At 40.8% G+C, this 22,958-nt stretch overlaps 1 protein-coding gene across 9 annotated transcripts in view; it reads left to right on the top strand.

The window, feature by feature from the left end:
* ELAVL4 (ELAV like RNA binding protein 4) overlaps positions 1 to 22,958 on the top strand; it is a 116,178-nt gene that overhangs the window by 89,989 nt on the left and 3,231 nt on the right. For 5 of the 9 annotated variants that reach the window (XM_056532443.1, XM_056532445.1, XM_056532442.1 and 2 more), the window contains 5 exons: positions 9,114 to 9,217; positions 14,802 to 14,955; positions 17,296 to 17,521; positions 19,387 to 19,470; positions 21,502 to 21,540. In XM_056532443.1, the coding sequence (XP_056388418.1) occupies positions 9,114 to 9,217; positions 14,802 to 14,955; positions 17,296 to 17,521; positions 19,387 to 19,470; positions 21,502 to 21,540 (607 nt within the window). The remainder of the gene's footprint in view (positions 1 to 9,113; positions 9,218 to 14,801; positions 14,956 to 17,295; positions 17,522 to 19,386; positions 19,471 to 21,501; positions 21,541 to 22,958) is intronic. The other 4 variants (XM_056532449.1, XM_056532444.1, XM_056532450.1 and 1 more) reach the window with 2 other exon arrangements.

Raw genomic sequence — 22,958 nt, 5'->3', positions numbered from 1 at the left:
TACGTATGGCCAGCCATAAGGTGCCCATACACATGGGCGTAGCTAGGTGGGTCAGAGGTAGCAGTTGCACTGGGGCCCTGGTGCCTAAGAGGGCCCCAAAGCCCATCTGCCCCATTTGAGGCCATTATTATAATTGGCACATGGGGCCTTGTTGCAGATTTTGCCTCAGGGCCCAGAAGTTACTCCTCTGCCCATGCACCTTCAATGGTTATTGGCAGAAAAAGCCATTTACAAATGAAATGAAAATTAAAGTTCGACTTGACCAAATGTTCATGTATTGTGCATGGGGAAAGGGGAGGTAGGCCGCTGCTAGACAGCTCTAGCAATAGGTTATCTCCGACTATGTCGAATCATGTAGAATCAAGATGATGTCTGGGAAGAGAAGAGTCGGTCATGTTGGATTTCAGCTGGCCAACTTTACTCTTCCAAGAAATCGGGCCTCATTTACTAAGAGTGTTGGGTTTTTACTAGTGTGAAATGTTGTTTCAGACTTGCCGGATTCCTCTCTATTTACTATTGGGAAAAGTTGGGAACATTTTCTGACCAGCTTTTTCTAGGTAGAAATTTCCAGTCATTTATCCACAGGATTTTCTGTGCATTCAATAGTAAATCGGTCGGATTGTGAAACCACGCCCCCTTTTTGACCGGCCACGCTCCCTGTGCGACAGACCATGCCCCTTTTTCGGCTTTTCACAGTGCAGTGTTGGGTTTGTCAGATTTTCCAGACGCAGACGGTCGCACATTGGTGCAGACTGGCACAGACATGTCACAGACACTCTGCGCCAAAATAACCCGACAAAAACTGGTCGGTTTCAGCTTAGTAAAGGAGGTCCATCATCTATTATGAGAGAGTAAGAAGGTCCCCAATGTACATTAGAGTCGGCCAGTCCACTATGACTTTTAATTAAAGCATCTAGGGACCTTTAGCAATATATACTAGGTCTTGCCCATCCACTCTAACATACTGTCTCCACCTACCAATATACCAGTGATACCCAACCAACCAGCTATAACCCCCAGCCTGCCCGCACAGCCAAAGGCCCCTCAGTACGTAAGCTGAGTTCCGCATTTGAGCGAGTCCTTGAGAAGGTCATTTGCTGACAGTATCCCATTTTTGAGTAATGATTAGCTGACTCCTATAATCTATTTTGCGCATTGGTGGCTGGTGCTATTGCATGTGTTTGTGTTTTTTTTCTTCTTAATCCCTTAGTTTAAGTCAAAATGTAGATAATATCACAGGGGAATAAATCCATATTTCAGATCTTGTGCTGATTGGTGGCATCATAATAACATAGTCACCTTCAAATAACAATAGTGTAATCACTTTCCATCCTGCATCATTCACTAGATACACAGTTTCATCTTTATGAATGCCTATTTTGCCTTTCGTGTTTGCTTTTTGTTGCCCTTGGATACAAAGCTTACAATTTGATTCAATAGACCGAGCGCAAGTAGAAATGAGTTTCGAAATAATTTGGCTCGATAATGTTATTGCATGATTGAGATGCACAGAAGGATGCTGGAAATGTGGGACCGAGGTATTAAGCAAAATACTTCAACGCTTGTGTTATCTGGAAGCCTGAAAGCTGCGAATTATAAGAGCATTTATAGTGCGACAAAGGGGAATGTACATAGAGGCATTGCCTTCATCAGCCATGTTGGCTGTGATAGAATTTTATTATGGTCAGGTCCAATATTGAGTGAGTCATGTTTACAGATATAGGGGGAAAGTTATCATGGCTCGCACGCCAGTTGTCTGGCATGAAAAATCGCTAAATTGTAGAGCGTTGGGCAAAAATTTGTCATTATTAGCACAAAAGAGTACAATAAAATTGTATTATGGTAAGGTCCAGTGGTTAGCTCACATTGGGGTTTGTAGTGTTCGAAGTATAGAGTAAAAATGTTATTGCAATATGGGTAGGTCCAGCGATTGGGTCATATTGTGGTTCTAGTGTTCTATGTATAGAGTATAATAGAATTGTATTATGTGTAGGTCCAGTGGTTAAATGAGATCTGTGGTGCTTCGGATAGGGGATACGTTTTAGATCGCGGGAGGTCCGAGCGCTGGGGCCCCCGCGATCTCCTGTACAGGCCGCAGTAATGTACAGGAAAGGGGACGTTCCGTCCCCCCATGATGTGGCAGCTGGCATGCCCCTCCATGAATCCCATAGAGATACATGGAGGGGCGTGCCGGCTGCCGCGGATAGGGGATAAAGTTCAGAACACTACAGACCTCCTTTAAGCTTTGGGTTGTTCTAGTGTTCTATGTATAAAGTATAGTAGAATTGTATTATGGGTAGTTCCAGTGGTTGAGCTTTGGTTGGGGGGTTCCAGTGTTCTATGTATAGAGGAAAATTATGATTGTATTAAGTATAGGTCCAATAGCTGAGCTTTGTTGGGGGTCCTAGAGTTCTATGTGTAGAGTATAGTAGAATTGAATTATTGTTAGGTCCAGAGGTTGAGTCATGTTGGGGTTGTACTGTTCAATGTATAGAGTATAATGGAATTGTATCATAGTTAGGTCCAGTGGTTGGGTCATATTGGGGTTTGTAGAATTGTATAGAGTATAATAGAATTGTATTATGAGTAGGTCCAGTAGTTGGGTAATGTTTGGAGTTGTAGTGTTCAATGTATGGAGTATAACATAACTGTATTATGGGTAGGTCCAGTGGTTGAGCTTTGTTGGGCTTGGAGTGTTTTATAAATAGTTTTATGGTTTGGTCCAATGGTTGGGTCATGTTGTGTTTGTAGTGTTGTATGTATGGAATATAACAAAATTGTAGTATGGTTAGGTCCAGTGGTTGTGGTCATATTGGGGTTTGTAGAATTTTATATAGTATGACAGAATTGTATTATACTGCCATTCAGTATTAAAGTCATGTTGGGGATTGTAGTGCTCCATGTGTAATTGAATTGCGTTATAATCATGGCCATCGATCAGGTCAAGTAAGGGGTTGTAGTGTTCTATGCTTAGAGTATAATAGGATTAGTATATGATCATGTGCAGTGGTCAGTTCGATTTGGAGGTTGTAGTGTTCTATGTATAGAGTATAATTGAATTGTATAATGGTTGCCCAGTGATCGGTCATGTCGGGAGGGGTAGTATTATGTGTATAGAATAAAATAGAATAGTAGTACATTACAGACCTTACATCTTGGACATTTTCACCCTGTGAAACTAAAGTATCGTTCCCGTACAAAGTACACTGAAATAGCTATAGTTGTTTTTAGAATTCATGCTTCGCTGTCGAGACCCAATTTCCTATTTTCTAGATCAGGAAGAGATGATGGTTATTTCTGAACACAAAACAGAACACACTGAGCTGCAATTGTTAGATGTACAAAGCCAAATAACATAAATTCTAGTCTTCAAAAGCACAAAAATTAGTATAATTTATTCATCTTTCTCAAACAACAATGTCCCTTTCATAGCAATAAAACTAAAATATTCCTAGTATTTTTTTACTTGAATCCGTAAATGTTTATTTTTGTGACGGCTCCACAATGTTTAAGGTCCGACTGTTAGAACCTCAAATTCTTAAGTGTCCTGTCGGAATGGAACAGTCGAAAGTGCATTCTGCTGCTGTGTTCATTATCTATGGGAGCTGCGAGAGGTAGCTGAATGCAAAGCTGAATGAATGGCGCACACATGCACGGCTACCACTTCATTCCCACAGGAGACTTGGGACCCCATTCTTGAGATCACAGGAAGTTTATCAAATAAAAAAGGGTGTCATGGGGCAAATATATCTGGTTCTGGAGGAGTGACTGCCAATACGACTAGCATTACAGATTACCCATGTTTCCAAAGGGTATGTTCACTTAAAGAATTCCTCATTCTGCTTAATGGATAAATGAAGCAGAATTGGTGCTTATTTGGTATAGAATTTGGCATGGAAATTCAAAATCTTATTGGGGAGTTTCCTTGCAGATACGGAATCTACATTGCAAATTTCTATGCGGTACGGAGTCATACAAATCCCATTGAATTAAGTGGATATCTGAGTCAAGATGGAATCCGCATAGAATTTAAAGCAGTCTGAACTAGCCCTAAATGTCCAGATTTCCAGACATACACACGTCTATCACAAGGTCACTAGACACTAGGGGAGAATATACTTAAAGGGGTACTCCCGTGGAAAACTTTTTTTTTTTTTTTTAATGAACTGGTGCCAGAAAGTTAGACAGATTTGTAAATCACTTCTATTAAAAAAAATCTTAATCCTTCCAGTACTTTTTAGGGGCTGTATACTAAAGAGAAATGCAAAAAAAGAAATGCATTTCCTCTGATGTCATGACCACAGTGCTCTCTGCTGACCTCTGCTGTCCATTTTAGGAACTGTCCAGAGCAGCATATGTTTGCTATGGGGATTTTTTTCCTGCTCTGGACAGTTCCTAAAATGCACAGCAGAGGTCAGCAGAGAGCACTGTGGTCATGAAATCAGAGGAAATGCATTTCTTTTTTGGATTTCTCTTTAGTATACAGCCCCTAAAAAGTGCTGGAAGGATTAAGATTTTTTAATAGAAGTGATTTACAAATCTGTTTAACTTTCTGGCACCAGTTCAAAGGGGAGTACCGCTTTAAGTATATTCTCCCCTAGTGTTTAGTGACCTTGGGATAGACGTGTGTATGTATGGAAATCTGGACATTTAGGGCTGGTTCAGACTGTTTTCCATGGGAGTACCCCTTTAAACTATCTTTTCAGCAGGCTGTCTAATTTTGGCTCACGTCAGACTTACACTAATAGAATATCCAGTTCTTAAAGTGTCTAAAGTTTTTACACCAATTCTATCTCAGCCTACAATGCACCACTTTTTTTGCACCAAAAAAGTGTCCAGTTGGTTTTTTAAATGTGGCTTAAAGGGGTACTCCACTGAAATGTTCCGAAAGCTGTTTTCGAGCTGAGGGGGTCGGCCACGCCCATTGTGACGTCATGGCCACACACCCTCAATGCAAGTCAATGGGAGAAGGCGTGACGGCAGTCACGCCCTCTCCCATTGACTTGCATTGAGGGGGCGTGACCGTGATGTCACAAGGGGCATGGCCGAACCCCGCAGTGCGAAAACAGCGTTCGGAACATTTAATCTCTAATGCTGGCCAGTGGAGTACCCCTTTAAACATAGAGAATTCTAAGCCACGAATGACCCTTATGGTTTGAGAAAACTGAAAGTGTCCAGTGTGGTGCATTATACAAGTGCTGCCAAAAGTGGTGCCAAAATTCTGGCACAGCCGGTTTAGATGTGGGCCATAAAGTACATCCACAAGCTTAGGACAGCTGGGTAACAACCATTGTGGGAGCTATAATGGCTTTATGAAGCTTTACTAGAATCAGATATAGCTAATGGGGGGAGATTTATCAAAACCTGTCCAGAGGAAAAGTTGCCCAGTTTCGCATAGCAACCAATCAGATCGCTTCTTTCATTTTGCAGAGGCCTTGTTAAAAATGAAAGAAGAGATCTGATTGGTTGCTATGGACAACTGGGCAACTTTTCCTCTGGACAGGTTTTGATAATTCTCCCCCAATGTTTGTAGAGGCGCCCTTTAATTCCAAAAATAGTTGCAAAAACTAGTGATGCTGACAGCTAGTGTGCTAAGCCTTGACACCTAAAATACGATCCAATGTTATTGGATCTGGACACCAGTCCCTATTTGTACAATTCATTTAATCGGCTATGTACCTTACGGAGCCTCAATCCTTAATTTTTAATCACATCCTAGGTAAGAGTATGCTTAGGAAGAGACAAGATGCCAGCTATTAGTTGCTATGGAGGAGGGTGCCAAAACTTGTAGGCTGTAGTAGGAACTGTCGCTGCTAAATGTGCAGAGAATAGGGCAGTGAAAACATATCTGAATAAGGATAAATTGCAGCTTCTGAGTTGTTATTCTTTGGTCGGCTTCAAAATTTCTCCCAGTAGATCATGAATATTTTTAAAGTGACAGTGGTCAGATGTGCAAAAAATGGCCGGGTCCTAAGGTGTAAAATGGCTGGGTCCTTAAGGGGTTAATGTCCAGCATGGAAATAGGTGTGCCTCTTCTGCTTCTTCCAGGTTCACGCTACTCTTTATAATACCAACTAAAATCACGTAAGCAAAACAAGTGAAAGTATAACCATAGACATTTACATTTCTTTAGTTTATAATCCATAGAGACAGACATTTGAAGGGGTACTCCAGTGGAAAACTTTTTTTTTTCTTTTTTAAATCAACTGGTGCCAGAAAGTTAAACGGGTTTGTAAATTACTTCTATAAAAAAAAAAAAAATCTTAATCCTTCCAGTACTTATTAGCTGCTGAATACTACAGAGGAAATTCTTTTCTTTCTGGAACACAGGGCTCTCTGCTGACATCACGAGCACAGTGCTTTCTGCTGACATCTCTGTCCATTTTAAGAACTGTCCAGAGTAGGAGAAAATCCCCATAGCAAACATATGCTGTTCTGGACAGTTCCTAAAATGGACAGAGATGTCAACAGTGAGCACTGTGCTTGTGATGTCAGCAGAGAGCACTGTGTTCCAAAAAGAAAATAATTTCCTCTGTAGTATTCAGCAGCTAATAAGTACTGGAAGGATTAAGATTTTTTTTATAGAAGTCATTTACAAATCTGTTTAACTTTCTTAAAAAAAAAAGTTTTCCACGGGAGTACCCCTTTAAATTTAATTATAGCATCTATGAGATGCCCTTACGGTGCTCTTATGGTGGCTAAAATTGTTCCTTATTTACCATACAGGTGGGCAATCTTGGCTAGAATAAAGGGATTAAACATATTACAACAAGTTAATGGAGGGCCATATGATTATTTGAGGATCAAGATGAGGGCATGTGTTCTATGTGCTAGGTGCCATGGTGAGGGTGCCAACAATGTATCCACCTTGACTGGTTTATTTATATAGAGGGCTGTGACCTAAACCTTTGCCCTACATGAAAAAAAAAGTCAAGCTAAAATATTGCAAATGCCAGGGATAAAACATCGATATTTTTCACCCCCTTGGTGTTTCTCCCCCACAAATACATGCAAATGCATGTACACTAACCTGGATTTATAGGTTGAAGGCAGAATTATCATTTTGTCCTAACCCAGCATAGTGCATGTATTAAACATAGACTAGGCAGTTTAAGAAAAATTCAGAACTTCACCAATCTCTAATCATCACTAGAGATGAGCGAATTTACAGTAAATTCGATTCGTCACGAACTTCTCGGCTCGGCAGTTGATGACGTATCCTGCATAAATTCAGCTTTCCGGTGCTCCGGTGGGCTGGAAAAGGTGGATACAGTCCTAGGAAAGAGTCTCCTAGGACTGTATCCACCTTTTCCAGCCCACGGGAGCACCTGAAAGCTGAACTCATTTATGCAGGATAAGCCATCAACTGCCGAGCCGAGAAGTTCGTGACAAATCGAATTTACTGTAAATTTTCTCATCTCTACTCATCACCTATCCTTCAGACCTCCACCAATCTGCACTCATCACCTATCCTTCAGACCTCCACCAATCTGCACTCATCACCTATCCTTCAGACCTCCACCAATCTGCACTCATCACCTATCCTTCAGACCTCCACCAATCTGCACTCATCACCTATCCTTCAGACCTTCACCAATCTGCACTCATCACCTATCCTTCAGATCTCGACCAATCTGTACTCATCACCTATCCTTCAGACCTCCACTAATTTGCACTCATCACCTATCCTTCAGACCTCCACCAGTCTGCACTCAACACCTATCCTTCAGACTTTCACCAATCTGCACTCATCACCTATCCTTCAGACCTCCACCAATCTGCACTCAGCACCTAGCCTTCAGACCTCCACCAATCTGCACTCATCACCTATCCTTCAGACCTCCACCAATTTGCACTCATCACCTATCCTTCAGACCTCCACCAATCTGCACTCAGCACCTATTCTTCAGACCTTCACCAATCTGCACTTATCACCTATCTTTCAGACCTCCGCCAATCTGCACTCATCACATATCCTTCAGACCTCCACCAATCTGCAGTCATCACCTATCCTTCAGACCTCCACCAATCTGCACTCATCACCTATCCTTCAGACCTCCACCAATCTGCACTCATCACCTATCCTTCAGACCTCCACCAATCTGCACTCATCACCTATCCTTCAGACCTCCACCAATCTGCACTCAGCACCTATCCTTCAGACCTCCACCAATCTGCACTCATCACCTATCCTTCAGACCTCCACCAATCTGCACTCAGCACCTATCCTTCAGACCTTCACCAATCTGCACTCATCACCTATCCTTCAGACCTCCACCAATCTGCACTCAGCACCTAACTTTCAGACCTCCACCAATCTGCACTCATCACCTATCCTTCACCCCTCCACCAATCTGCACTCAGCACCTATCCTTCAGACCTTCACCAATCTGCACTCAGCACCTAACTTTCAGACCTCCACCAATCTGCACTCATCACCTATCCTTCACCCCTCCACCAATCTGCACTCATCACCTATCCTTCACACCTCCACCAATCTGCACTCAGCACCTATCCTTCAGACCTCCACCAATCTGCACTCATCACCTATCCTTCACCCCTCCACCAATCTGCACTCATCACCTATCCTTCACACCTCCACCAATCTGCACTCTTCACCTATCCTTTGGACCTCCACCAATCTGCACTCACCACTTACACCTGAGAGGTCTCACACATATATAGACTCATGATAAATGCTAATTTCCTGATACAGTGACCATTTATTTTAAAGGATTTTCGTGACTAATGAAGAGCCTTTGTTAAATGTCATTGCTATGGGATCGGAAATGCCTTGGGACAGTTTTTCTGCCACAAACCACTAAATGTCATTAAAATCAGAAATCCTCCTCCTACTAAATACATCAACGCTCCTAGTCCTCACTAATTTTACATGACAGGTTGAAATGTTTATCTTTTGAGATAATTTCATGTTTCCCATCTAGCAAGATCTGTGCCCAGCTTTTCCGCCTCTGTTCTGTCTGTCACACCAACAAAAAAAGTCCTTTGACCTTCATAGCTTGGTTGACCTTGGTGAAGATCATTTCTATGTAAATCATGTTCCAACTGATAAGATGATCGGTCCCTAATTTGCTGTTTCTTTTCCCATCTAGGACAGAGCCTAGGATATGGATTTGTTAATTACATTGATCCAAAGGATGCAGAAAAAGCCATTAACACTTTAAATGGACTCAGACTACAAACCAAAACCATCAAGGTGAGGACAAATTTATGGTGGCGGTCAGTGATGGTATCATTGCAATAAGGATTCTGGACCATAAGTTGTGTTGCAAACGTTGTTCTAAATAACGTAACCTTGTTCCACAACCAGCTTTTATAAAACTAAAATTCCTTTCATGCCCTGACAGCCTATATTGCAGAATAGGCTGTTATTTAAGTAATGTGTAGGCTTTTGTATACGGCTTGTGTATAATTGCTTTAGTTGATGTACCATTTATGAGTTATCTGCCATCTTGATTCCTTCTTTTCCTCTGATTTGGCTTTCCTAATGCAGCTTACATTTCCCATGATGCCTCTGGCACTGAAGAGACAGAGGGGGCAGAGTCTCACCACACTGGACTGACAGAGGGGGTAGAGTTTTATTACGCTGGACTGAAGGAGGGGGTAAAGTCTCATCACACTGGATTGACAAAGGGGGGTAAAGTCTCATCACACGGACTGACAGAAGGGGGTAGAGTCTCATCACACTGGACTGACAGAGGGGGGTAGAGTCTCATCACACTGGACTGACAGAGGGGGGTAGAGTCTCATCACAGTGTGCAGATGCATCTTATAGTAATAAATCAGATCTTCAGCACACGGCACGTAATAGAGACATGCGGTATGAGTCAGGGTATTTTATAACTCTGCAGCAAATAATTATAGGAAAATCTGTGCAATTCTGCTACTCTAATATAGGGCAGAAGTTATTTCTTCAGCATCACACTATGCATGGGGGACATACAGAAGAACGAGGAGGGCAGTTTGGAGTGGATGGTCTGAGAGCTGCCAGGAGGGCTTTGATAGGTCATGATGTAGTTCACGGAAAATCATGCAGGAGGGAACTGTCTATATAGCAGAGCAGTGTTTTCCAACCAGTGTGCCTCCAGTTGTTGCAAACTACAACTCCCATCCAAAGGCTGTTCGGACATGCAGGGAGTTGTAGTTTTGCAATAGCGGGAGACACACTGGTTGGGAAACACAGCAGTAGAGCATGTACTTAACTGGTTTTCCCAGTGGGATCAGCTGCCATAATAAAAGGGTTTATTTGTAAGGATACAGTTGAGCTGGAATGAAACATATTACACTGCAGGAATACTAGTGGTTAGTTAGCACCTCATTATTTAAAGGGCAAAATTCTGTTGCCTACAGCCAACACTAGGGGGAGCATAAGAGATCACTGCACACTATTTAGTTTGTGTATTAAAGTTAATGTATATGCAATATGCCGTAAACTTCCGAACACCTACAAAACGGGATTTGGAGTTCTTTCACGGAAACATTGAGCTACGGCTGCTATATTAAGATATTTTAAGAAATGAATCAGCAAAGAATTTCTAAACATTTAAAAAATAAATTGCATCAGAGGGTGGAGGTTCACTTTAACCCTTTCATAAAGAACAGTGTGGCGCTCGTGTTTATTAATCACTAAAGGATATTTATTGAACGTATTGAGGTCATAATGTTGTGTAATGTGCCTTTAATAAAAAAGGAGCAGTGAACAACGCAGTCCTGTAGAAGGAAAGAACGAAAGCAGAAATATCATTTTCTTTTTTCTTTTTTCATTCAACCTTATTTCTTATTAAAACTGGCTCTCTTCCTATCCGGCATTGCTGCTATTCTTGCAGACTGGAAGCTGAAATCACAAAAGCAATGTTTGACCTACAAATGACATTTGAGATACATGCTTCCAAGACGGAATTTTTACAAGCAGTATTTACAGTTACTATGAGCGCTGAACTAGAAAACCCACATTCAGCCAATCACGCAAAACTGCAAGTTTGTCTTTCTTCATCCATTCTGCTGAATCCAACATTAGTCACATTCTCTGTGTTGACTCAATAGCTATTTTTAAAACACGGAGAAGATAAAGATGGAAACCGATCATTTGTGTTTGGGGGGGGGGGGGGTTGTTTGGGCTTGATGTGTCTTGAGGGGGGATCCATTGGATATCAAGATTAATGGAGAGTAGTTTGTTTGTTGTCACGTTCTATATCCATCTTTTGAGGATTGCAGCTCCATTGACTTGTATTTGAAGACCACATTATATAATATATATATATTCATACACATACATATATATATGCTGCAAAAGAGCAGTTCCCTAAATATCTCATAGCTCATGTAATTCTGCAGGGAGGGTTTACATTGCCTGTGGTGGCTGTCAGGAGAGTATAGCCTTCAGGTAAAAGCAATGATTGTTTTGTCAGTGGACCGCAGATAGTTTACGTGTCATCCAGTGTCTGCAGTACGAGAACTGGGAGAGTCACCGTCACACAGATCATAGACTACAGAATAGCATGCAATGTCAGGCAGCTGCTTCTAAGGCCAACAGGATATTGTCATGTATCAGAAGAGGCATGGACTCGAGGGACAGGGACATAATACTACCCCTTTATAAAGCATTGGTACCGCCTCACCTGGAATATGCTGTTCAATTTTGGGCACCAGTTCATAAAAGGGACGTTATAGAGCAGGAAAGGGTGCAGAGATGCGCAACTAAACTAATAAGGGGCATGGAATATCTTAACTATGAGGAAAGATTAAAAGAATTACATTTGTTTAGTCTGGAGAACAAGAGTTTAAGGGGGATATGATCAACGTATATATAAGTATATAAATGGCCAATAAGAAAGAGTCAAAGAGAGATTGCACTCACCATCCACAGACTTTATTCATTGGAGTACAGGCACATGAAAACGGAGGCAGGGGTGTGCCCCAGGCTCCGTTTTCATGTGCCTGTACTCCAATTAATAAAGTCTGTGGATGGTGAGTGCAATCTCTGTTTGACTCTTTCTTATTGGATTTCGTTACTAGTATTGAGGTGCACCACCGATGTCCACACCTGTGCCTTACCGCACTCCTATACAACACCCCAGTCCTGCATGTGCCGGATCGACACAGCTCCAGTCTCTCAGTATATAAATGGCTCATACAAAAAATATGGGGAAAAACTTTCAGGTAAAACCCCCTTAAAAGACAAGGGGGGGGGCACTCCCACCGTCTGGAGAAGAAAAGGTTTAGCCTCCAGTGGTGTCAAATATTCTTTATCATAAGAACTGTGAATTTATGGAGCAGGCTAACTCAGGAACTGGTCACAGCAGGAACGATTGGGGGCTTCAAAACGGAGTTAGGTTCATTCCTAGAACAAAATAACATTTTGTATATGCAGAAATATGGAATCACACTCCTCCCCGTTATTCACCCATACCCCATCCCTTCATGCTCTTGGTTAAACTTCATAGAATGACACTAAAGTAGCCTTCTGGTTTAGACAACTGTTTATTATAGGCGACCCAAAAGCAAACCTGGGTAATGTGGCTCATAGTCACTGCTATGTCTATCTCTGGCAGTGAAAGTTTGACAAAGAGAAGTCCCCAGCAGCACCCCACTCTATAATGTTGCTTTGATATAAAGAGCCTTTGGTATGTTGGGAGATTTGCAACAGCAGGAGGCACCTTGGTTGGGAAACACTGCACTAGAGCTAACATGTAGATTTTATGCAGCATTTAATTTCACAAACACAAAAAAATATATATTATTAATATTATTTCGGAATTGTGCTTTTTTCTTCCATTCCTCTCCAGAAAGAGTTAATAAAAATGATTCAAAAAGTTACATGTATCCCAAAATGGTGGTGTTAAAAAATACAGCTGTACAACAAAAATAGAGAAACATGGCCGCACATCCACCATTTGTATTTTGATCTACTTGTTTCTCAGCATAATTTCAAAAACTAACAGGTTGTTAGTATACATTTTGATAAAAAAGTAAAAGCCCACTCGCCACGTCAAGGCCACCTAGTCAGAGTGGATCCCTAACCTAACACTGGCATAGAGCCAGCCTAGTCAGAGGGGGTCCCTAACCTAACACTGGCATAGCGCCGGCCTAGTCAGAGTGTATCCCTAACCTAACACTGGCGTAGCGCCGGGCAGTGACCACTGCCTCCGAGACACCAAGCCCACCGGGGGGAATGACCCAGTGACCAAGCAGCCCCACTGCTGTCTGACCGAGCCCCTGGCTCTGGGCCACCCCACCCCACAGACAAAGCATCACAGAAACAATGACCGCCACAGAGCACCACACCAGTGTGAAACCTACCATGTGCTTCCAGAGGGCTGGGAGAATGTTAGGAGGAAACCCTTATGCAGTCTCCTGCTAAATAAAAATGCCTGGGACGAATGGGTGGAGTGGAGTGCTGGCCATGGAAGGAAGGAGAGACTACAAATGTTCCCCCTGTAGGCTTGGTGTCGCGGAGACAGTGGTCGCCACCCGGCGCTACACCAGTGTTAGGTTAGGGACTCACTCTGACTAGGTGGCCTTGACGTGGCGAGTGGGCTTGTACTTTTTGATCAAAATGTATACTAACAACCTGTTAGTTCTTGAAATTATGCTGAGAAGCAATTTGATCAAAATACAAATGGTGGATGTGCGGCTGTGTTTCTCTATTTTTGTTGTACATTGTAATCTCTCCCCTCTTCCATGGCCAGCACTAAACTCCACCCATTCGGCCCAGGCGTTTTTAATTAGCAGGATACTGCATATGAGATTCCTCCTAGCATTCTCCCAGCCCTCTGGCAGGGAGCACTTAGTAGGTGTTCACACTGGTGTGGTGTTCTGTGGCAGCCATTGTTTCTGTGGTGCTTTGTCTGTGGAGTGGTGTGACCCGGAGCCAGGGGCTTGGTCAGGCAGCAGTGGGGCTGCCTGGCCACTGGGTCGTTTCCCCTGTGGGCATGGGGTCGCGGAGGCGGTGGTCGCTGCCCACCCCTCCGCCAGTGTTAGGTTAAGGACCCACTCTGACTAGGTGGCCTTGACGTGGCGAGTGGGCTTGTACTTTTTGATCAAAATGTATACTAACAGTTGTAAAATATTCTGTTTAATTAATAAAAATATATTATAAAAAAATGTTTTATTCTAACTACCTGTTAGTTTTTGAAATTAAGCTGAGAAGCAAGTTGATCAAAATACAAATGGTGGATGTACGAAAAAACTAAAAAGCAAACATACAACTGCGTGGATCAATAATATCCTTTTACTATCAGTCTCATGATTTTCCAAGATCTCTGCTTGCTGTCAATAAATGGGAGCTTTCAATGTTTAAGCCAAAGAAAGGGTTTCCAATGCAAGCACATGTTTAAAAAATACTTCTTAAAAAAAAATTATTAAAATGCAACAAGTGACACAGCAACATCAAGGACATAACAGAGAAAATAATAACACAGCAAAAACACATCCTGCTAGTTACCTAAACATGTTTCAGACTACTAGGCCTTTACTTATAGGATTTGAAACCCTTTCTTTGACTTGAATAGGGAGGAAATTTGCCACACACTACAGGTCCCAGTTGAGCTGAAGACTCTCTTTTTTGTTTGGCAACTTTCAATGTTAACTGCATTGTAATAAACTGTGCATCTCTATGGAGGTAAACTATGATGGCTTTCATTGAATCACAGCAAGCAGAGATCTTAAAAACTGGGAGGAACTGATACACAAAGTATATTAGAAAATGTCTTGTTCCAGCTTGGCTGCAGCCATCTTGTTCCTAACAATTACCTACAATCTGTTGACAAAATTTTTGACAGGTTTCCTATGCCCGGCCCAGTTCCGCATCAATCCGTGATGCTAATTTATATGTCAGCGGCCTTCCAAAAACCATGACGCAGAAGGAACTGGAACAATTATTTTCACAGTATGGACGCATCATCACCTCAAGAATCTTAGTGGATCAAGTTACAGGTAAGTGACGGTATATTCGTTATGGAGCAGTCAGATTAAAGGGAGTTATCCAAAATGTTTTGCAAAAATTCATATCCTGCTGGGTTCAGGAAAAAAAAGTGAAGGACCTGCCAGGTCAGCCAATCACTGGCCCCAGAGGTGTCCCGTCCTGACCATTGATTGGATGAGCCGGTAGGTCCTGCCCCTAGTGCTCAATTTAGAAGCAAGAAGAAGACAGAAGATCTAGGGACTGAGCGGAGCCGAACAGGAGCTGTGGATGACCAGTAAGTTTTTTTTCCCCCCTGCCCCAGCAGAATATGAATTTTTTGCAAAACTCTAGATAAACTCTTTAAGTAAACAGAGGGTATTCATTCTATACTTATTTTGTTACTATCTTTTTTTTAAATAAAAAGCTGAATATTTTGATACACTCAAGGCTTATAGGAGTCCAGTGAATGATCACATTCAATATATGATAGCCTTCTCTTTATAAGTGTACGTGGAGATGACTGTCAATCATTTATCAGGACTGCCCACTGGAATTAAAGAATTTGTCCCAACTGGCAGAATCGTCCCTTATCCAAAGGATAGAGGATAACTATATGATTATGGGGGAGTTAGGGTCCAACTGCTGGGACCCCTCATGGTCTTGAGAATGGGGACCTGGGTGTTCTCTCAGAATGGAACAGGGGGACCAGCAGCTCCATTCTGACAGACGACTCAGGTCCTTGTTCTTCAGACCTGAGTCTCAAGCCTCCGCATTCAGATAGTTATCCTGTGTATACATATAATGTTGTGAGTTGGGGCAACCCCCTTAATAAATCAATGACAAATTATTTGCTATATAGCTAATGTATCTATAAATCTGCTCAGCTTTTTTAAGCATTATAAAAGATAGGACAGTGCGTACGACGGGACAATGTGATGAAAACTTTACTTTAACCCTTTCTTTTCCAGTACTGTTACATAATCGCAGCTATGCACCTAATGTGATCCTCTGTGAAAGCATGTATCATTGATGGCGCAGGCACAGGAGCTGTGCTTGTATCATTACTTATGATTGTTGGCTGTATTATACAGCTGACACCAAGCTGTAATGGGCAGGATCAGAAATAACCTTGAGGGTGAAGCCATACGAGTTTCTGTGGTGTAGAATTTTGCTGGGCCATTGGCCACCACTCTTGTAGCCTCACCATTAATGCTGCAAACAGTGCTTATCATAGCATGTAAATTATGTGACCCTATCAGCACCCCCACAACACAATCATAGGGTACTGATAGGTTGGTCTGACAACTGTGGATGAAAAAAAAATTGAAAGAAAACCCAGCCTAAGCCCCAGCTTGGTAAAAGTGTGTGCCCAAGCTGAAGCCCTGGCTTTAATAAACATGGTAGGAGGGAATCGTGCAGCGTATGGTTCCTAATTACTCTCTCGGTTTGCTCATGAAAAAGATGCCTTGAAGTTGTGCCCATTCTCTGCATGATAAAAAGGTGAAAATGCCATGTGGCCATTGGCTGGTTTTTTCTTTTTTTTTGCAGCCAAGATTACAATTCTTTACACCAAAATAAATAAGTTGTTAGCTCTACTAATATTAAAATGATATGCTTTATGAAACATAAGAAATATACACTACAAATTAAAATCATTCAATGCCTATATGAGGTGTTTCAGAAGGCGCCAGTGCATGAACTGTGGAGGATCACAATTAGAGCATACACGAATTAATGTTAAACTCAACCATTTTACGTAACACCATTCCCTGACTTGTTACTGCAATATATTAAACATGAATGGATCTTAAAGTGCTATGCAAACATTGCTTTTATACACATCAAGTCACTATTGACTCTTTAGCAAACATTCATGGTTGAGTAATGGTCTTACCCATATGTGTTTGTGGATTGTACTCCTCTGTAGCCCAACGTGCATTTTTGTGTACTTCCTCAGGGGCCCCCGAAAGAAGTGCATGAAATGTACGCTGGGGTACAGAGGAATACGATAGGTAGCTACCCAGAAAAAAGGTACTTATAATGCACCAAAAATTAGCTCCTGTACAGCTTCATAAACAAATATATTAAATAAATATATTTTACTTTTCTTAAGTAGTAGAACATGACAGAAATGAATAGAAATTGGGTATTGTAATCGTACAGACCTGAGGAATAGAGATGACTTTTACTGCACAGTGAACGGTATAACAAAATTATATATAAAAAAAACAAGCTTCATATGGGTCTGTAAATGGAAAAATAATCTAAGGGGGGCCAATTCCAAGTAGAGTTCTTTTAGAGTTGTATTATTTTAACACACGGTATTGGCTATTGAGGTTTTATAGAAAGGACTCACTATGTCCCCTCTGCAGGTGTGTCTCGGGGAGTCGGATTTATTCGTTTTGACAAGAGAATAGAGGCCGAGGAAGCCATAAAGGGTTTGAACGGACAGAAGCCAAGTGGAGCAACAGAACCGATTACTGTGAAATTCGCCAACAACCCCAGTCAGAAAACCAGCCAAGCGCTACTTTCCCAGCTCTACCAGTCCCCCAACAGGCGCTATCCAGGCCCTCTCCACCACCAGGCACAGCGGTTCAGGTAACTATAAGCCCGATTCAGTACATTATACCATTATCATTGTGTTCATAGTCTGTAATCATCAATGTACTGAATATTCTATCTTCTAACTAATCACCTTATAATAAACCCGGAGAGCAGCAGGGCCTGGTAAGACGTAGCGACAGCACAAGACGTTGTTTATGCTAATATCCGTATCTTCTGTCATTGATTTGTTGGCTAGCTTCCTCATCTGTATAGTAAGAGATTACTTACTGTACGACTGGCTGGAAAATATGCAAATAAAGACTAAAGTGTCTGGATATGCAGAACTCATACAATGAAAAAAGCAATAGCGATGCAGTGCTGCACCACAGGAAGAGACCCTTTCCGTTACACTACGGCACTGGACTACTGTTCTTAATGTCCACGTCTGCAGCATTGAAAGGGTTATTTCCATCTTTTTTTTTGTGAAAAGAGGGTAATACGGTGTAAGTGAGGTTGTCTCCTTATCTCTATTGATTATTCACTCAAACCTGCTCAAAGGCCTATTTTATTCAAGGCTGAGAACTAATCTTCTGCCAAGTTTCAGAAGGTATTGATCAACCTCTCTCCAATATTCTCCTGTGGTGCTTGAGAGAGCTGGCAGGCAGAGCCGGGAAGCTGAAATCCTTTACTGGTCATCATTTTTTAATATCTGTGCATGCAGAGCCTGGAAAAAAAAGATTAATTATTGCTTGCCTTCTTCCTAAATGTATAACTATTTTTGGTGAGCGCTACCCCCCTCCCCCCCACCTTCATCCTCAAACCCTCCAAAAATGTAACATCCTTTAATCTGAAACGATTCCAAAAATGGAGCAAGCGTCTACTGGCGAAATCATCTCAATTCTGACAGCCGAGGACCAAAATGCATGAACCATTATTTTCTGTCGATCAGGGAGCAATTCAAGCAGTACATATAATTAACATTTTTGACTACAAGAAGAAAAAGACAAACTGATGGCAGATTGTGGAGCTGTTTCGCACATTTTTGCATATTAACTAAACATCATGTATTCCTCTATGTCCAATACAGTTTAGTCTGTTCCACCTTTAAAGGGAAAGCATTTGTAATCAATAATTTTGAATGACGACCATCTGTTATCTATCCATCTATATTTCTATCTTAAAGGGGTTATCCAGGAAAAAAAAATTTTTTATATATCAACTGGCTCCAGAAAGTTAAACAGATTTGTAAATTACTTCTATTAAAAAATCTTAATCATTTCAGTACTTATGAGCTGCTGAAGTTGAGTTGTTCTTTTCCATCTAAGTGCTTTCTGATGACATGTGTCTCGGGAGTTGTCCAGAGTAGAAGCAAATTCCCATAGGAACTGCACAGAGCAGAATAGGTTTTGCTATGGGAATTTGCTTCTACGCTGGACAGCTCCCAAGACACGTGTTATCAGAGAGCACTTAAACAGAAAAGAACAACTCAACTTCAGCAGCTGATAATTATTGGAAGGATTAAAAAAATGTTTTATAACTTTTGTTTAACTTTCTGTAGCCAGTTTATCTAAAAAAAAGTTTTTTTCTGGAATACCCCTTTAAATATATATATATATATATATATATATATATATATATATATATATATTTATAAAATCTATCTATCTATATATCTATCTATCTATCTTAAACATATCTATTTATGCACTGTACCGATCTCTTATCAATCCATGTATCTAATAAATATCTATCTATCGCAGAAATATCTATTATCTATTTATCCCACATCTATTTATTTACCCATATCTTATCAATCTATCTATCTATCTGTCTGTCTTTTTCATATCTATCTATTTATTTATGTATCTCTTATATATCTAAATACACTGTTTATTTATTTGTTTGTTGATTGTGGGTAGTGATAGGTGTACAAGGTCCTGTGGGAATGAGAAGAGGACACTCAGGGAGGAGAAACACGAAGGGCGCACTAGATGTTGTGAGAAGTAAGAGAAGACAAAATATAAATTTTCACTTAAAGGGAATGTGTCTTCTAAATTTGGTTTTTACTAATCAGTAAGGAAACATGTTATCATTTTTCTAATCTGTTTCTATTAAGTGATTTAACATTTTTCTAAATTCTATTTTTTGTACATGATTGTGAAAGCATATATATTGCCTGGATTTTCTGCACAGCCTTTAGAAAAATGCTTTACACCAGCTTCATGGACATAGGAAACAATAGGCTTGAGGGGACTCATTGACTTATATGGGAGAGTTTCCTATGCTTGGTTTGTGTGCAGACAGGAGTAGTGGGTGAGCTGCTGATCATCACCTATGTTGAATGGCCTGACCCCATCTTATCTAGATACTAATGTCACTTTTTACTGTAATCCTGTCTGTGATGACAAGGAGGAGACTGCTTAGAAGAATAGGAAGTGTCAGCCTATTTTAAGGCTTAGTGGCCATAGTTTCGGATAATTTGATTATTTTAACAAAGAGATTGTAAATTAGAAAAAAAAATATTATCAAAAATTCTTAAAGACTATGTTTAACTAAAAAATGTCCTTTAAACAAAAGATAAATTTCTGATGACACATTCCCTTTAAAGAGATTGTCCAGGATTAGACACTTCAATGCAATACCAAACAAAACCCATGTATATGAATGGCGCGGTTTCCTGGGCCACTTCTTTCATGGACAACTGTTTTAGATGAGACCTAGAAGGGGAGCTGAGTGTAAGGTGTCAATAGGCTCTGTAGATGTAAATTTACTACTGTGCTTTAAGTCCCTGTTTGGGGTTTTACATACAGCGGGCAAGTTACCTACATGGTGGTCCTACATTCAAGAGGAAGGCTATCTACATGGGGGTCCTACATACAAGAGGCAAGCTACCTATATGGGGGTCCTACCAACAGTGGGATCCTGCATACAAGGGGCAAACTTAGTTTGATTAAATAATTATGTTTATGTGGGAGCATAAAAATGTTGCAGAAGCATAAAGCACTGCATGCCTGTCTCCCCCACTTTCGAAATCAATATTAATCCATTTATTTTGTGGACATATAATCCTCTCCTCTACCATGTTCTCTCATATTTGAGCACTTTTTCAGTACTGCAATTCCCAGAATGCTTTGCTTTCCCTCTCTTTATCACAATCCTCCCACCCTGCCTACTCCTCTCCCACTGCACTCCTGCCAGTTCCCCACTCAAAGCTTCTGCAGAACATTTCAGTACACAGCAGACTATTGCTTTGCAGTCATTAAAATTGCAGCATCTGCTGTATTCATCCTCTGTCTGCTCCTCTGTGGCATTGTTCAGCACAAGACAATATGGTATAAACACACCTCATTCTTTCAGAAATGGTCCAATAAAGATACATGTGTATATGAAAGTGAGCTGATTATTGTAGACTGTAGGAGCTCGTCAGAGGTGATTTCATCACTCAGGGGGCAGGGCTAGAGCTCAGCGACAAGATCCAGCCACACCTCCTGAGACAGCAGAGGATTATGCGTTGTCACAGGAGTGAGGAGGCAAGGATCTGGAGGCAACAACACACTGACAATGAGAGGACTGAACAACTTCCTGTAAGGGGTATATGAAGAAAAAAGATGCTTAAGCCAGCACAATTTGTGATAACATTATATAAGTAAATTGTATATCTTGTATAATATTGCATAACATGTTCTGATACCAGAAAATCCCTTTAAGTTGCACAAATTTAGTAAATCGTGGTTGGGCCTCTTTCTATGAAGGCCTTTTCACACGCACCACCCACCACAACAAAAGGCCAAGGTTGCCCTCTAGACAAGGCCTAAAGTGGAGAGCAAGGGTTAAAAGATAGCATGTTACATTTTTGGAGGTTTTTGGGGTATGAAATGGTTCTTGATTGACTCCTACAGGCTGAAGCACTAGAAACCTAATAAAATGGTAGAAGATTTGTCTTTCTGTTGAAAAGGGACGTCATTAATAACAGCTCCATTGAGCTCTCTTACCATCTGTAAGACATTAACCCAAAGACACTCCTTCTCTTTCAGGCTGGACAATTTGCTTAATATGGCCTATGGCGTTAAGAGGTAATTAGAATTTCACAGAATGCCAGATGTCCATGTTGGCACAGATTGGCGCTATAATTTATTTCTTTTCTGTTTGTTTTGTTATTTTTTTTTTCAATTCACTAACTTTATTTGTGTTTGCTTAATTGCTCTTTTTTTCCCCCACCAGCATGTGACATTCTGTTCTTTTACGTTGGGACTTATGTTGGTTTTCATTTATGAAGATGCCAGTACATTGTGGTGTTCCATATTTTTTTCACTATTTTGTTTTTTATTCACAGGTGGGCTTCATTGGCACATAAGGTGCCACAGCTCCACTGGTCATTAGATCTTCTTCTATAGACCACGTGGCAATGTAGGGCTGTATGTATTGAAAGACTTTGATGGTCCATAGTAATTATTATGCTTTAGTGAATAACTACAACATGGATTGTGTTATGAAGTTCCCCATAGATGTCCCCTTAAAAGCCACTTCAACGGAATTGTAGTATTGATGACTGTCTAGTATGGCCAGGTCATAGAGTCCACAGAGTTAGCGGCTTATAATTCTGGATAATGCAAAGAGTCCATGCAAGAGAGCATACGTGCTAAGAGAGCATACAAAACAATCCCTTGGGACAACCCGTTTAAGTGATAACATTGTACCATGCAACTCTTAGTTTGATATAGAGTTTATCTGCAGAATTAATTTATTATGAGTAACCTGCAAGAAAATGTGACCAAACTAAATTTACTGCCATTTTCTAAATTCCCTAAATTCTTAGGGGGCCCTACTTACTAATTTATAGTACATGGTGCTGTGATGCTGTTAAAAATTTTGCATTGGAGCCCAGAAGTTTTAGGTTATGCCTTCCACTACTAAGAATGATCTGTGGAGCTGTCGGCACCTTACCTGTCGCAGAGTTTTCTTTTGTTTACAGGTTTAATAACTTTGATGAAATGTTTAGATTATTTGATTTGTTTTTTTGTTTTTTTCCACATATTCTGTACACCTCTCCAAACGTGTTGTCTATAGGCAATTACAACCTTATTTAATTAAGATGCAGAATCTAATAAACAACCCAGGGGCAGGAAATCCAACATGCATATTGAGTTTGGTCTTTAAAGCAGATATTATTAATGTAGATTATAATCATCCATAATATGCAATATTGAATCTTGTTGGCATTATAAGCCATACAGCTGGTAAATCATGCAACGACTCTAAGATTGAGGTCAGTTCAAGTGCAACCTGTTGTCTAACTTTTATGTACAGAACAGCCTAAATTTACTTGTTTATGAAATTGCACATCATTTTACACACACTGCATGGCACTTTATATAGTCTGTATTTTCATAACAAGGATCGCTTCTTAGTCCTTATGTCGACCAAATTTAGCACACCAATAAGTTATAGTATTATTGTTTCTCAATTTATATTTTATTTGACTGGGCCCAAT

Source organism: Hyla sarda, chromosome 7 (assembly GCF_029499605.1).
Source record: "Hyla sarda isolate aHylSar1 chromosome 7, aHylSar1.hap1, whole genome shotgun sequence".
NCBI lineage: Eukaryota > Metazoa > Chordata > Amphibia > Anura > Hylidae > Hyla > Hyla sarda.
This window is presented reverse-complemented; position numbering and strand designations above follow the sequence as displayed.